The 12051-nt window shown below is 56.6% G+C and overlaps 2 protein-coding genes across 2 annotated transcripts; both read right to left on the reverse strand.

Moving 5' to 3' along the window:
• Positions 1-634: 634 nt before the first annotated feature.
• Positions 635-6055, reverse strand: D7B24_005109 (uncharacterized protein; the record flags this gene model as incomplete). The annotated part of the gene is made up of 2 exons (XM_028639270.1): positions 635-678; positions 730-6055. The coding sequence occupies 2 exons, from the start codon at positions 6053-6055 to the stop codon at positions 635-637; spliced, it is 5370 nt and encodes a 1789-aa protein (XP_028496312.1).
• Positions 6056-8876: 2821 nt separating this feature from the next.
• D7B24_005110 (uncharacterized protein) lies at positions 8877-10268 on the reverse strand (the record flags this gene model as incomplete). Its single annotated transcript, XM_028639271.1, has 1 exon — positions 8877-10268. The coding sequence occupies one exon, from the start codon at positions 10266-10268 to the stop codon at positions 8877-8879; it is 1392 nt and encodes a 463-aa protein (XP_028496313.1).
• Positions 10269-12051: the final 1783 nt, after the last annotated feature.

Here is a 12051-nt window from a genome sequence, read left to right on the forward strand (position 1 = left end):
ATACTTGCATGAAGAAATCTCGTTGCCTTGGTCGAGGAACAACACTATGCCTCAAGATCAGAAGCACATCACGCGTCATGGACAATGGCGGTTGAAGAGCGAGGCAGATCGCCGCTGGTATTAAATACACCCCTGGAAACGGGCCCATGCCCCTAATAAGCTATTCGTCCATCCACTTGTCGAAATCAGCTCGACCGGTTGCGACGCGCAAACCCTTCTTGGAGATATTGGAAATGTCCAAATCTGTCAAACCCATGTCATGCCCTGCTCTGTTCCTCTACCCTGCAGGCCGTTTGCCCTCTGCAGCAACTCCCTTAGAAGCAGTTGTAATCGCTGCAAAAACGCAAAGTCGTCAATTGCGTAGTCATGCCGTCGTAAACTACAGCAGCCATATGCTGGCTCTCTTTCTCTCCCGGTTCCACTCATTCAACTGCTCTTCTCCATCGGTCTCTGCTGGCTTTCAGTTGATGCCTGGCAGGATCGCAGTCTCGCCTCATAATTATAACGAATAATAGGGTGTGTGCATCGAAGCTATCCAGCAGCATCGACCAGATCGGGAGTAGGGTGTTCGTGCACGTCAAACTCATCGTCGCAGAGGACGGAGTAGGTTGTGTACGTTTGTCTTCTCCCTCTTCTAAAAGGTGTCTGTCTCATCGCTTGCGACTGTGCCAAAGGTGGCTGGAGGCGGTTAGCTTCAATTTCTGGCCGTGGCGGTGAACTGTGACTTACCCCTCTTGCGACGCCGCTCCTCGCGAGCTTCCTCCTCCTCTGCGCTCTTAGGCGTCATGGCTCGAGGCCCACTTGGCCGCCTGGTAGGCACCCCCAGGGCCGCGTTGAGGTTGCGGTTCTCGAGTCTCGGGCTGTAACCACTGGCATGAGTGCCGGCGCCTGTACCGTAGCCGCTTTCAACGCTGTTATATGGCTGAGGACTGTTCTTCGATAGCCTGGAAACCCTATCGGTTCTGGTCGGGGTCCGGCTGCCGTCGTCGTCCATCGGCTCCTTGGGCGGACGAGGGGGGCCGGTTGGGGAAGAACCCCAGTATTCACCACTGGCGGTATTGGCAGCACCGGCAGCCCCGGTAGCCCCCGTGGCGGCGGAACCACCACTATAACGGTTGCTGGTTTGGGGCGGGAAGCGGTTCAGGCTCGTCACGGAGCCGTGCCAATCGGTTGATCTGGGGGACATTGGGGTGTCGTACTGGTGTGCCTGGGACTCCAGGGCTGCCTGGAATCGCTCAGTCTGGCCTTGTCTGGGCTGCGGGTGTTGCAGGTTGAGTGAGTTACGGTGTGCCTTGTATTTGGGGTCCTCCGGCGTCATGTATGTTGCAGGCGGAGGGGCCCTGTTATCGAGCGGCATGCTGACTGACTGGGGCAGATTGGTCTGCGAGAAGCCGCTGTGCAGCTGTTCCTCGTCGTAACGGTCCTCCTCAAACGGACGTCTATCGTCATATTGACCCAGGTCAGAACCTGAACGGGATGGCGGTCGTTGGCTGTATTCGTCGTCGTTCCCACGTTTGCTGGACATGCCACTCCCGCGGAAAGCCTTGCTCACGCTTGTCGCAGTGGACTCGGACCAGCGCGAGATCTTGGGAAACCAACCGGAGGAGCCTCGAGACTTGTGCTTTTTGCCCTTGGTGGTTGTAGGCGTGTTCTCGTTACTCAGCGAGGCCATCATGTTGGAACCCGGGTGGGGGGGCGTCGCCAGGGGTACCGAGCCGCCCCGCTGAACGTCTTGGTGTGGAGGACTAAGCATGGCCTGGTGGTTGCGTCTGTGATCTGCCTCTTGCTCATAATCCTCCTCGGTGTCCTCGGGGACAGTGCTGATACGATGATCCGAGAACTTACGCTCGTATCCAAGTTTGGTTGAAGGACCACGTGATTGAGGAAGAGACAGCTGCCCAGATTGGCTTGCATGACTGGCTGTCGAGGTACCAGCGTGACCTTCGGGTTCATAACCGCGGTCCTGCTCATACGCGACTTCAGGTCGGAGGTTTTCGAAGGATTGCCCCTGACCGCTGGATGCCATGGGGCGGGCCGTCTGAGCCTTCAGGGTGTCCACTTCAGCCAGCAACTGGTTCAGCATGTCTTCAATGCGGCCGAGGTCGTTGGTGTCCTTGGCACCAAAGCTCTTCAGGAATGCTCTGCGGAAGAGATTATTCTTCTTGGTCGTCTCATCCACGGTGCCATCTTGAGATGCGCCGCTGAAACCCTTGACAGAGCGGGGCGCGCTTCCAGGGAAAGGTCGGGGGCCGCCGATGATATTCTTAACCGTGTTCTCGGTGTTTTCCTGGACTTCCTGGATGATGACGTCTTCGGTGTTTGCAAGGACCTTCTTTATCTCTTCGAAGGAGTTTCTCATCTCGGCAGCGGATCTGACCAGTGTAACTAGGATCTCGGTGTCGCGTGCACTGCGTTGCGCATCGCGAACCATGAGATGCTGCATCAGAGCGATAATGTCCTTTGACTCGATGCGCTCGATTCCTGCTCCTGTAGCCGCATCGTAAATTGGTGAGCCCATGCCTTGAGACATACCACTAAGGTGACGAGAGTGTCCCTTGGCTGGGGTGTAGAATGGATCCTCAGCGCCAGCATCGGAGAAGCTCATCATGGCCTTGCCCTTGGGTTGAATGCTGGGTGAGTGGATAGGCCCTTGAGAGATGTAGCCTTCGTCGAAATGTTTCTGTCCCGCGGGGCTCCCGGTATGATAGCCTGCGCCAAAGCCGTCGGGATCAAGGCCGCGAGCATTGAGTAGATCAGGGTTGACCACGGGGCTGGCGCCATCGTAAGGGTTTGTGATAAGTGTATCTCTTTTCCGGTCAGTCGAGGTGCGTTGCCACTCATCGTCTGGTTCTTGGCTGGCTTGTCGATTGTGCGCCATGGCAGCAGCTGTTGCAATCGCAGCAGCGCCGGCGGCTGTTGCCAGACCAAGGCCTGGGCCATCGCCTTTGGTTTCGTCGTCATACTGTTCATAGGCGGCTACGTCACTTTGGCGAGGTGTCGTGACGGGAGCCCACTGCTGTTCAGCGCGAGGCGTATGATTCAGCTCCTCGCGGACGAGAGATGGGTTGGTAATGAGATCATCGTCAACATACTCGGCCTCGGGCATAGGATCATGGAGTCCGGGCATGGCACTAGCACCCATCTTGGGCTCATCGTCATAATCCAGTCTGTCGATGCTGTGAGCGGGGGTGGTGGCGAGCTCGCGCCCATCCATTGTTCTTTCCTTGAAAGACTTGTTCCTGGAAATGCCCTCGGGCACGAAGTCTTCGTGGACCTCTTCTACAGTAGGCTGCTTAGATCGGTCTTTGGCCGCTTTCAGTGCTGCGGCCGCAGCACCAACTGCTCCAAGCGCAATGGCCTTCTCAGAGGCTGTGGGCGAGTGACGCGACGTAGATGGAGAGTTGCGATACCTTGTGGGGGCCACCTTATGGCCATACTCATCTAGGTCGTACTCGCCCGCGAAGTCTTGGGAATGGCCATGTCGGCTCGAAGTCGGCGTCCTGATGCCCTCGCGTTCTTCGATGAGGTCTCGCTGGCTCTTCACCGAAAGCTTGTCTGGGCTGTAACCTCGTGCAGCTCCGAGTGAGGCTGACTGAGCGTCGTAAGAAATGGTCGAGTCGCGCTTTCCGTACTCGTTATTTTCGGAGAGGGCAGAGCCAGCAGTGAGGACGGACTGATCAAGCATCGACCCATCGACGAGTGATGCGACGTTGGACTCAACACCAGCCGGAGCATACTGGGTGGGAGCATGTTGAATGTAGGGCTTCGCACCAACGTCATGAACAGCCTGGCTGGAGTCTGCGCGGTCGTAATCGCCATCGTCAGTGTACATGGTACTCCGATAGTCCTGTCCAGAGCTTCGGATGCTGCGGTCATCAACAAACTGATCGTCGAAGCCTCGACTGAGAACGTTACTGTGGCGGGGAGACTTGTCAGGAGACAGGCTGCCATTAGTGAGCCTTGAATCTCGCTGGCCAGGTGCTTCGCTGCCGCCTTCAGTGTAGCCGGAAACGCTGTAGATCGGGCTGAGGCCGCGCCGCTCCGGCTGGTACGGAACGTACTTCAGCGGGGGCGGAACGTCCTGGGTATTGTAATAGTCGGCTCCATCGTCATGCTGCTCGTAGTCGAGCTGCCGTGGTCCTGCACGGCTTGTTTCAAACTCTTCATCATTGTAGTTGTCGCGGAAATGGTTTGGAGGCATGTTGCTTTCACTCTGGTAGTCCTCGTGGTAGTCGTCGATGCGTTGACGAGGAATAGCGTTCAAGTCACCGCTTGAAACGTTGGCATGTCTTGTACCAAGAGTCTGCTGCAGGGTAGCAACAGATCGCGATGGAGAGGACGTCGCAGATATGTCACCTCGAGTCACCGCTTGGACTGATGAATATTCTTCGAGCTCGGAGCGAGGGTGCTCAGTCTCTGCTGACAAGATAGAGGTGCGGGTCAGCTCTGATGGGTTGATTTCGCTCATCAGGGGCATGGGAGGTGCTGGTGCCTCCTCCTCTTCATACTCTTCAGCGTACTTGTCTCGGCCCAGGCTGCGACTGCGGGCCGAACCATCAGCCCGCCGGCGCCTTCTCTGCCGCCTATCATCAGACACGGGAGATTTCGAGCTCAAAGCGGCGGCGGCAGCAAGTCCGGCAGCAGCGGTGCCGGCGATGGCTCCTGTTTTGAGGACATCGCTGTGAGTGACCCGAGACTGATCATCGACGGACTCGTGTACCGATAGATCGTCGACTGACTCTCCATCCATCCCATAAGGGCTATCGGCATAATCGTGGCGAGCCTCTCGGTCTCTTCGATCTCGAGCTCGAGAGTCGGCTCTGCGTCCGGAAGACCTTCGTCTGTCGACGTTCGAAAGGTCTTCTCGCGAGACGGATGTGGCTGTTGAAGTCAGCGAGCCACGACGGCTCTCACGCTTGCTCTGCTCCCGCTTCAAAGCACTCAGCTCGGGAAGGATCAGTCTGCGGATTGCGTCCTCTACCGTCTCTAGGAGCTTCGGGTTGTTGATCGAGGACTTGGAAGCACCTGAACGGACGGATTGCTGGTCTGTTGAACGATGGCTCGGCGTCAGGGCCGAAGACACGACGCTTGACTCTGTCGCAGAGATGAGAGAATCACCGTGGCTTCGACTAGATCGCCGCCGAGGTGAGCGAGTACCCTCCACTTGCTTCTCGCTCAGACTGCTGGCACGGCTTTTGCTGGAACGTTGTTTACGGTCTTTGTCCCGAACCTTGTCGGTGGATTTTGGGAGCACGATCCTGTCGCGGGTCTCGCTCCTGCTCTTACTATTCCTTGATTTGTCGGCAAGCGCTGAACCAACGAGCGCACCGGCGCCGCCCGCGGATGAGATTCTGCTGCGTGATGGGCTTCTGCTTTGTCGCTTCTCGACTTCTCTGTACGTAAGGTTGGTCGGTCCGGAGCCATCAAGAAAACTGTCCGTTGGGATGGCAGAAATGTCGGACATGTTAGTTGTCATGTAGCTGGACTGCTTGGCGTCAGCCGCGGGAATCAGCGGGCTCGCCGGACGTCGTCGTCGTTCGCTCCTATCAATTTCTATGTCGATAGGATTTCTCGACACATTCGACTCTTCCGTGGCCGAAGCATACGATTGCATACTGTCGATGTCTTCAGCGTCGAGCGTTTCCGTAGCGATGTGTGAGTCAGCTGTCGACGGTAAAGGGACTCGGCGCGTCAGAGATGTCTTCCGCGAGCTCTTCGTTTCGGTAATTTGAATGTGGTTGTTTCTGTTTTTCTTCGACGGCGTCAGACGCACACGGACGCTCGGCTTGCGCTCGACTCCCGAGGCAGACGGGCTGGTTTTGCCGCCTTCGAAGTACTCTATGAGGAGGGAAGTTTGAGAGCGGTTAAGCTTGTGACCGCGGGTCTTGATGGTGATGGGAGTGCCGTCGTCAGGTAAGGAAAAATGAGAGGCCTCGTCGGCGGGCTCGTCGTCTTCGTGATCGATGTCGTCGGCCGTGGTTAATTCGGTAGGGGTGATAATGTCGGTCTCGGTCGGGGCAGGCAGGGGGGGGAACTTCTTGGACGCAATACCCATTGTGCTTTGCCAAAGACCGAGTATGCGGGGAAGAGGTTGGCCAGGCGGCGAAGATTCGGTGCCTCTATTGAGGTGGATTTCGCCTTCCCCTGATCTCTCGTCTTTCCGCTCCGTGGGGTAGCGAAAGAGGAGGCGGGTAGCGGACAAGGTCTTGTTTTGGAGGCAACGGTCAAGCCATCAGTGGTGGATTCAAAGACTTGGCTGGGCGTTGCCGTGGCAGAAAATGTCTGGGCAGGGCCGAATCTATCTCGATACCAAGATCGAGGCAGGTGAGAGGTAGGCCAGGTCGCTTGCTCAACGGCGCAAACGAAGCCAAGACGAGCGAGATGTCGTTGTCGAATTAAGCAGTTCCAATTGTATCTTCGAAGATAGGAAAGTGCTCAAACGAACAGGTCCGTGGCGACTTGTTGGCAGGCGAGCAATGGGGAGAGTGACCACAAGGGAACAAGACTGAGAAAAAAAATCAGGAACGCCTGCTGTGCTGCGCTTTGTCGATAGGAGGCTTCGGAGGTGGCAGGAAGTGCCCACCTGGTAGTGCTTGTCGTTCCAGGTTGTTGGGCTTGGGGGTGGTGGTCGACTAACTACTGTCACGAAGGTGTGGTTGCGACAGTGAATGAGACTGGACCTGAAGACCACGGCCAGGAAGTGGCGGGCAGGAAATCTAGGTTGGTTGTACGGTTGGGTGGCGGTTGCTTGGGAGGAGGTCGGGGGATCTCCACTTGCGGTTGCCAATATCAACGGGGCTGGGGGGGAGGGGGTTCAAAGCCACGAGTTTCTCGATTGCTGTCGCATCCCGATTCAATCCAGGTCGCAAGACGAATTTTTTAATGAACAAACGGCACGCCAGAAGAGTGCCTTGGTTCCGTGTTTCTATGTCTGATGGTGGAGTTGATGATGACGCTGAGGACATGCGAGGCAGCGTGCACTGTTTTGCGACGTCGAGATGGGGGGCAGCTTCGTTGTTGCGCCTAGAACTTGGTTTGGACAGATCCAACTACTAGAGGCACCTTTGTCGGTGCTACCAGATACAGTACCGGCACTAGGAAGAGCGAAAACAAGAGGGCTGGCAAGCAAGTGCTGTCCAGGATCGGGCTAGGTTGATGAGTTGTCGTTGCCGATCACATCGGCCAATCGAAGTGCTCAGCAGGGGGGTAGGACGTCGCTAAGGAAGCGGGCTGTGTGCTCCACCAGCACCTGCCAGTATCGACCGAGCTCTCTATTGGGCCTTGCCCACCCCCAAGCTGCCTATTCACCTGCTCCCATCTGTTCCAGTTCATCTCACCGTCTCTTCCCCTTGCTGCCAGCACATGCGAGACTGTGCCTCGGGATGCCTCACTTGCTTGCCGTTTGCCTATCCCGACCTGCCGTCACAATCATGGATATCACACGAAACTTGCGCTGCTTCCTACTCGCCGACTCGTCACCTGTGGCGTGAGACGAGTGCGCCTTTTCCGGCTTGCCAACGTCCGTGTCCCACATTCACCCGGCCAACCATGGCGACAGTGTTCGTCTTTGCTCGGAAAGGGCAACGCCGTCTGTGCTTGCTGTGCTTGGGCTGCAATCATCCCACTTTTATTTTAATTCGCATCGCCAGTGGGAAACCTGGGAGCCAAAAGACCCCCCCCCCCCCGGAGAGCACCCCCTTCTCTTTTCCAGCTGAGGTGAGGTGGGACTCGGACGGGAGCTTTCGAGCGGCACGGATCTTCGGGTGGCTAGGGCGTCGCTGGCGGCGATCATCGAACCGAGCGTGTCTTTCCCATGACTGTCGAGAAGTGCCGACGCCGACACGGCTGCTTTTTTCTTCGGGATGCGAGAATCACTTGATGACCTGACGTTCAACCTGGCTCAGAGACATCCCCCAGGGTCTCGTCTCGCTCCCGCTAGCCCTGGAACCTCGCATTCCTCCCACTGCCGGCCCTATGTTCCACCACATGTCCGTCAGCTCCTCTTTCTGCCCTACACATTCCAATGCCCCTCCCCCTCCTATGGACCGCAGCGTGACATTCCACCCGTTCCCAAGATCCCAACATGAAACACCCCTTACTCGAGCCTCGCATGCGGTGAGGTTCCCTATCCAAGACCTGGGTGGAACGTCGTTGCAGCTCAAAGGGGGGCAGCCCCCGTGGTTGGGGGCGACAACCAACCTACACGCACAAGGTCGCAGCGCGAATCGGGTCCTCCCACAGAAAAAGCCAAAACGCAGGCTTCACTGCCGTGAGAGGATTCTGACCAGACGCAAACACCCCCCCCTCCCCGCGGCCTGCTCCTGAATTCTCGCCTGCTGTGGCGCAACCAATGACCTCGGCCAACAGACCACTGCAGAATCCTTGGGAAGGGAACATGATGTAACCTGCAAGGACCCAAAAGATGGAGCTGAATATTTGATCTCCTACCCAAATACTTCTAGTACCCTTTGCATCTGCCGCCCTACTTTGAGATGTGGCCTTATCGAAGCCTCATCACCTTGCACAAAAACGCAGTCACCCGCTTTGTGTCTGCACCTTGGCGTCGTCGCGGTACGTTGCCGCTTACAGGGTTGCACAATCCAGCAGTGGTTGGTGTTTGACCGAACACCACGAATATCTGAGCACAGGTGGACGCATAATACGATGAAATAACAGGAGGTGGAATCTCCTACGAGTGGTATCTCTCTGTAGCCCTTAACCTCCTCCTCTTCCCCAAAAAAATCGACCCAGCTCGTTTCCAATAGAGCTGTGGCAATGAATGACAATTGATGAGCTAGGTAAGCCTCAACCACCACAATCAGCTCGGCAGGGGCATGATAAAATGGCATCCCTGCCAACATGGCTCTCATCGCGCTTCATCTTCTATACTTCTTACTCCTCCTCTCCGTTGGTGGCATGAGACCGTTGGCCGGCATCTCCTCTGTGTCAGGGTTGTTCAAAAGGTCTGCGACGGTTGGGTTGTCGTTGAAATGTGTCGGGAAGCCCCCACCCACAATATTCCTGACAGTATCAACCCGCGCCATGAGTGACCATGAGTCGATCAGTACGATCGACTCACCGACGCGAAGTTTCTCTCGATATCCAAATTCTTGTACGTCTCCGTCATGTTCGATCTTGGACCCTCCTGTATGCGGATTTGATGCCGGTCGTCCGGATGTTGAGTACCCGGGCCCTTTGCCGTGCTCCAGCGAAGTCACGATGCTAGCAAAGTTCTTGCGGAGATGTCTGCGATCTTTTCTCGATGTTCCTTTCGCGGCTGGTTTTGATGCCTCGGCCATGCGGCTGATGAGGCGTTTGGGGTCGTACTGCAGATTCATGACCTCGCCAGTCTCCTCTTCGTGATCGCGCGCTGCCTCAAAGATAAAGGCAATATTGAAGCCAGCGCTTGTCTGAACATCAACGTCTGTGCTGTCAAGCTGCTCGACAAAGGCGTCCATGGCCGCGGAGACGAGCTCGCTGATGTCGTCAATCTGGCTGGCGACAAAGGCCCAGGATTGCAGGGCGGCCACGACCACGTCACCGTTGTCTCCTGCGCCGACAGATTCTCCGTCTGATTCTACCACGCCGACGAGGAACTCCAAAAGTTCCTCTGCAGCTGTTTCTGAGCCTCCTCCATAGAGGGCTGTCACCGCCATGGCCTGAATAGCGGCAGCCTTGACTTCGGCACTCTCATCGTCTTCGCAGGCTTTTTCGATCTGCTGGTAAATGTCGTCGTACAGGGAATCGGAGGGAGAGGTCAAAAGCGTGACCTGCAGGGCTTGCAGAGCCAGCGACTTTTCGAGGGTGCTGCCTCCAGAGCGGACGCTCCTCATGAGCGCAGTGACGATGTCGTGAGAAGAGCTCCCAACCTGCCGATCTGCGTAGTGTTGTTTGAGTAGGTGCAGATATGACACCAATGCGGTCTCCCGGCCCTTGACGCTACTGCGTTTGCGATCCTGAAGCTCGACGATACGGTCTTGTAAAATCTGAGTCCATACGGCGCCATGGCTCTCGTCAAAGACGGCTTCGGAGCCGTTAGACAAGGTACTAGCGGTCATGGAGTCATCGTAATCCTCCTCGCTTTCTTCTTCCTCGGAGGCGTAGCGGCTGCCAGCGCGGGAGTGGGCTGGCGAGTTGTACTGCGAGTGACCCGGCGAGCCGCTTGGCGAGTTCATGGTGGAGCCACGCGTGGACTCGGGGCGGGAGCGCGACTTGCGGGAAACGGTCTTGCCGCTCTCTCGGAGGACCTTGAGGCGAAGATCGTGCATGATGTCGGTATGCGTGTTGTGTTTGAGAAGGTAGGGGAGGAGTGTTATCCGGGAGATAGACGCTCCTGCTGTTCAAGAGCTGTCGTGGCGCTGTGAAGCTGTTGCAGGGTCGGGTGGCGACTGTCAGAGCGCGCTGGACTTTGCACTGGGAAAGCAGTCGAGGATCCAGTGATGAGCAGGTGTGGTGGTCAATGTCGCCTCGTACAGCGTGTAGTCCATGAGGGTGAGGGAGCCTCGCGGGGGATATGCATGCAGAGTAAATGAAGCAGAAAAGAAACGGTAAAAGATGTTTCTGGGGAATCCGGTGGCAAATCCCGGGTGCGTGTGGTGTTGCGAGGATGGTTTATGTTGGAAATAGGTCAGGTCAGAAATTCGTGTGTCCGGATCTTAGGTCTGTAAAAGAATTGCGGGCGGGCTGGTTGGAGCAGCGAGGAGGTACTTGCAGCTGGGATGAATGGATATCTGAGCTAGCTGCACTCCGCTAAAGCGGCAAGCAGCCAGGCCGATCAAAGAAGGGCAGCACAGCAGAAGTGCTGCGCTCAACTTGGGACACGACCCTCCTCGTCCACAAGCAGGTGGTTCGGCGGAAGGTACAGGCCACGGCACGGCGCTTTCCTTCTCAACATAGGTACCTTACCTAGGTACGTCAGGTCAGAACGCAAGGTCGTGGGCCATCGATGATGCAACCACTTGACGGGCAGCGGGGACACCCTAGTCACATGAAGGGGCCCACAAAGCATCCCTGAGCTGTCTGTTCGGAGGTGGGCTGATCCCTGGCGCTCTTGGTCGCGGGTAGGTGGGGCATAGGGACGCCTTGGGCAGGATGCACTTTTCCCCGCCATGGACGCAAACTCGAGGAATGGAGGACTGTCATGTAGCCTGGTGTCGCAAAGAGGCGAGATACCCGCTACAGCGGAGGCACAGTATCTTGATCACTCTGGGCTGCGACACATTGATCAGTCGAGCTAGATGTGCTGCAAGGCACCCGGACATGCCAGTAACCCCGTAGGCTCGGCTTCGTGGTCCATGTGACGAGCCAGATGGTCGGGCTAGAGAGTTGGGTGTACCATATTGGGCATCCATCTGCCAGCCCAGGCGGACACCTTTGCCAGCACAGACAGAACATGGGAAAGTGTAGACAGCGCCGCTTTAGACGCAGCGTAGAGCATGGTGGAAGACCCACGTGCCTCCGGACGGTGGACAACTGGATATTGGTGAGAAGATACAGGCGCTGGCCGCCTGGCATGCATTAGAATGGTCACCTGCCTGCCTCTGCCGACTTTGACTGGGGGCTCTGCCCCGCTCTACCTGTCCAGGTACATTAGCTTCATCCGCGATAAGATAAAGCACTCTATAAAGCTCGAGACTTCGGTCAGGCATCGTGTGGCGAGGGATGCCGTGCTGTCGACAAACGGAAACGCGAAGCGACAGATGTTCAGCATATTTCATTAGATTATTGGAAATGATTTTGATCAGGAGGAAAAAGGCCAACTTCCTGCTCCCCATTTGACGTGCAACCCCAAGCTGGTGGTCCAAGTCACTCGTCAGGCCCATAGGCAAGTTACCCCGCTTACCTCGATGGCTGCTGTTGGATACCTTATGCAAAGGTGCTACACGTCCCGTCATTCGCGTGATCACCACAGTGCCAGCTGACATTCGGTCTTGACTGTTCATCGCCCTCCTTGGGTTGTTTCAGCCCTCCCATCCCACTCGTCCTTATCGGCTCGTTGCTCATCCCATCTGCGTTGCTGCCTACTTTAGCACTTTGCTTCTCTCCATTCGA

Source organism: Verticillium nonalfalfae, assembly GCF_003724135.2.
Source record: "Verticillium nonalfalfae strain VnAa140/NRRL 66861 chromosome Unknown scaffold_30, whole genome shotgun sequence".
NCBI classification, from domain to species: Eukaryota; Fungi; Ascomycota; class Sordariomycetes; order Glomerellales; family Plectosphaerellaceae; genus Verticillium; species Verticillium nonalfalfae.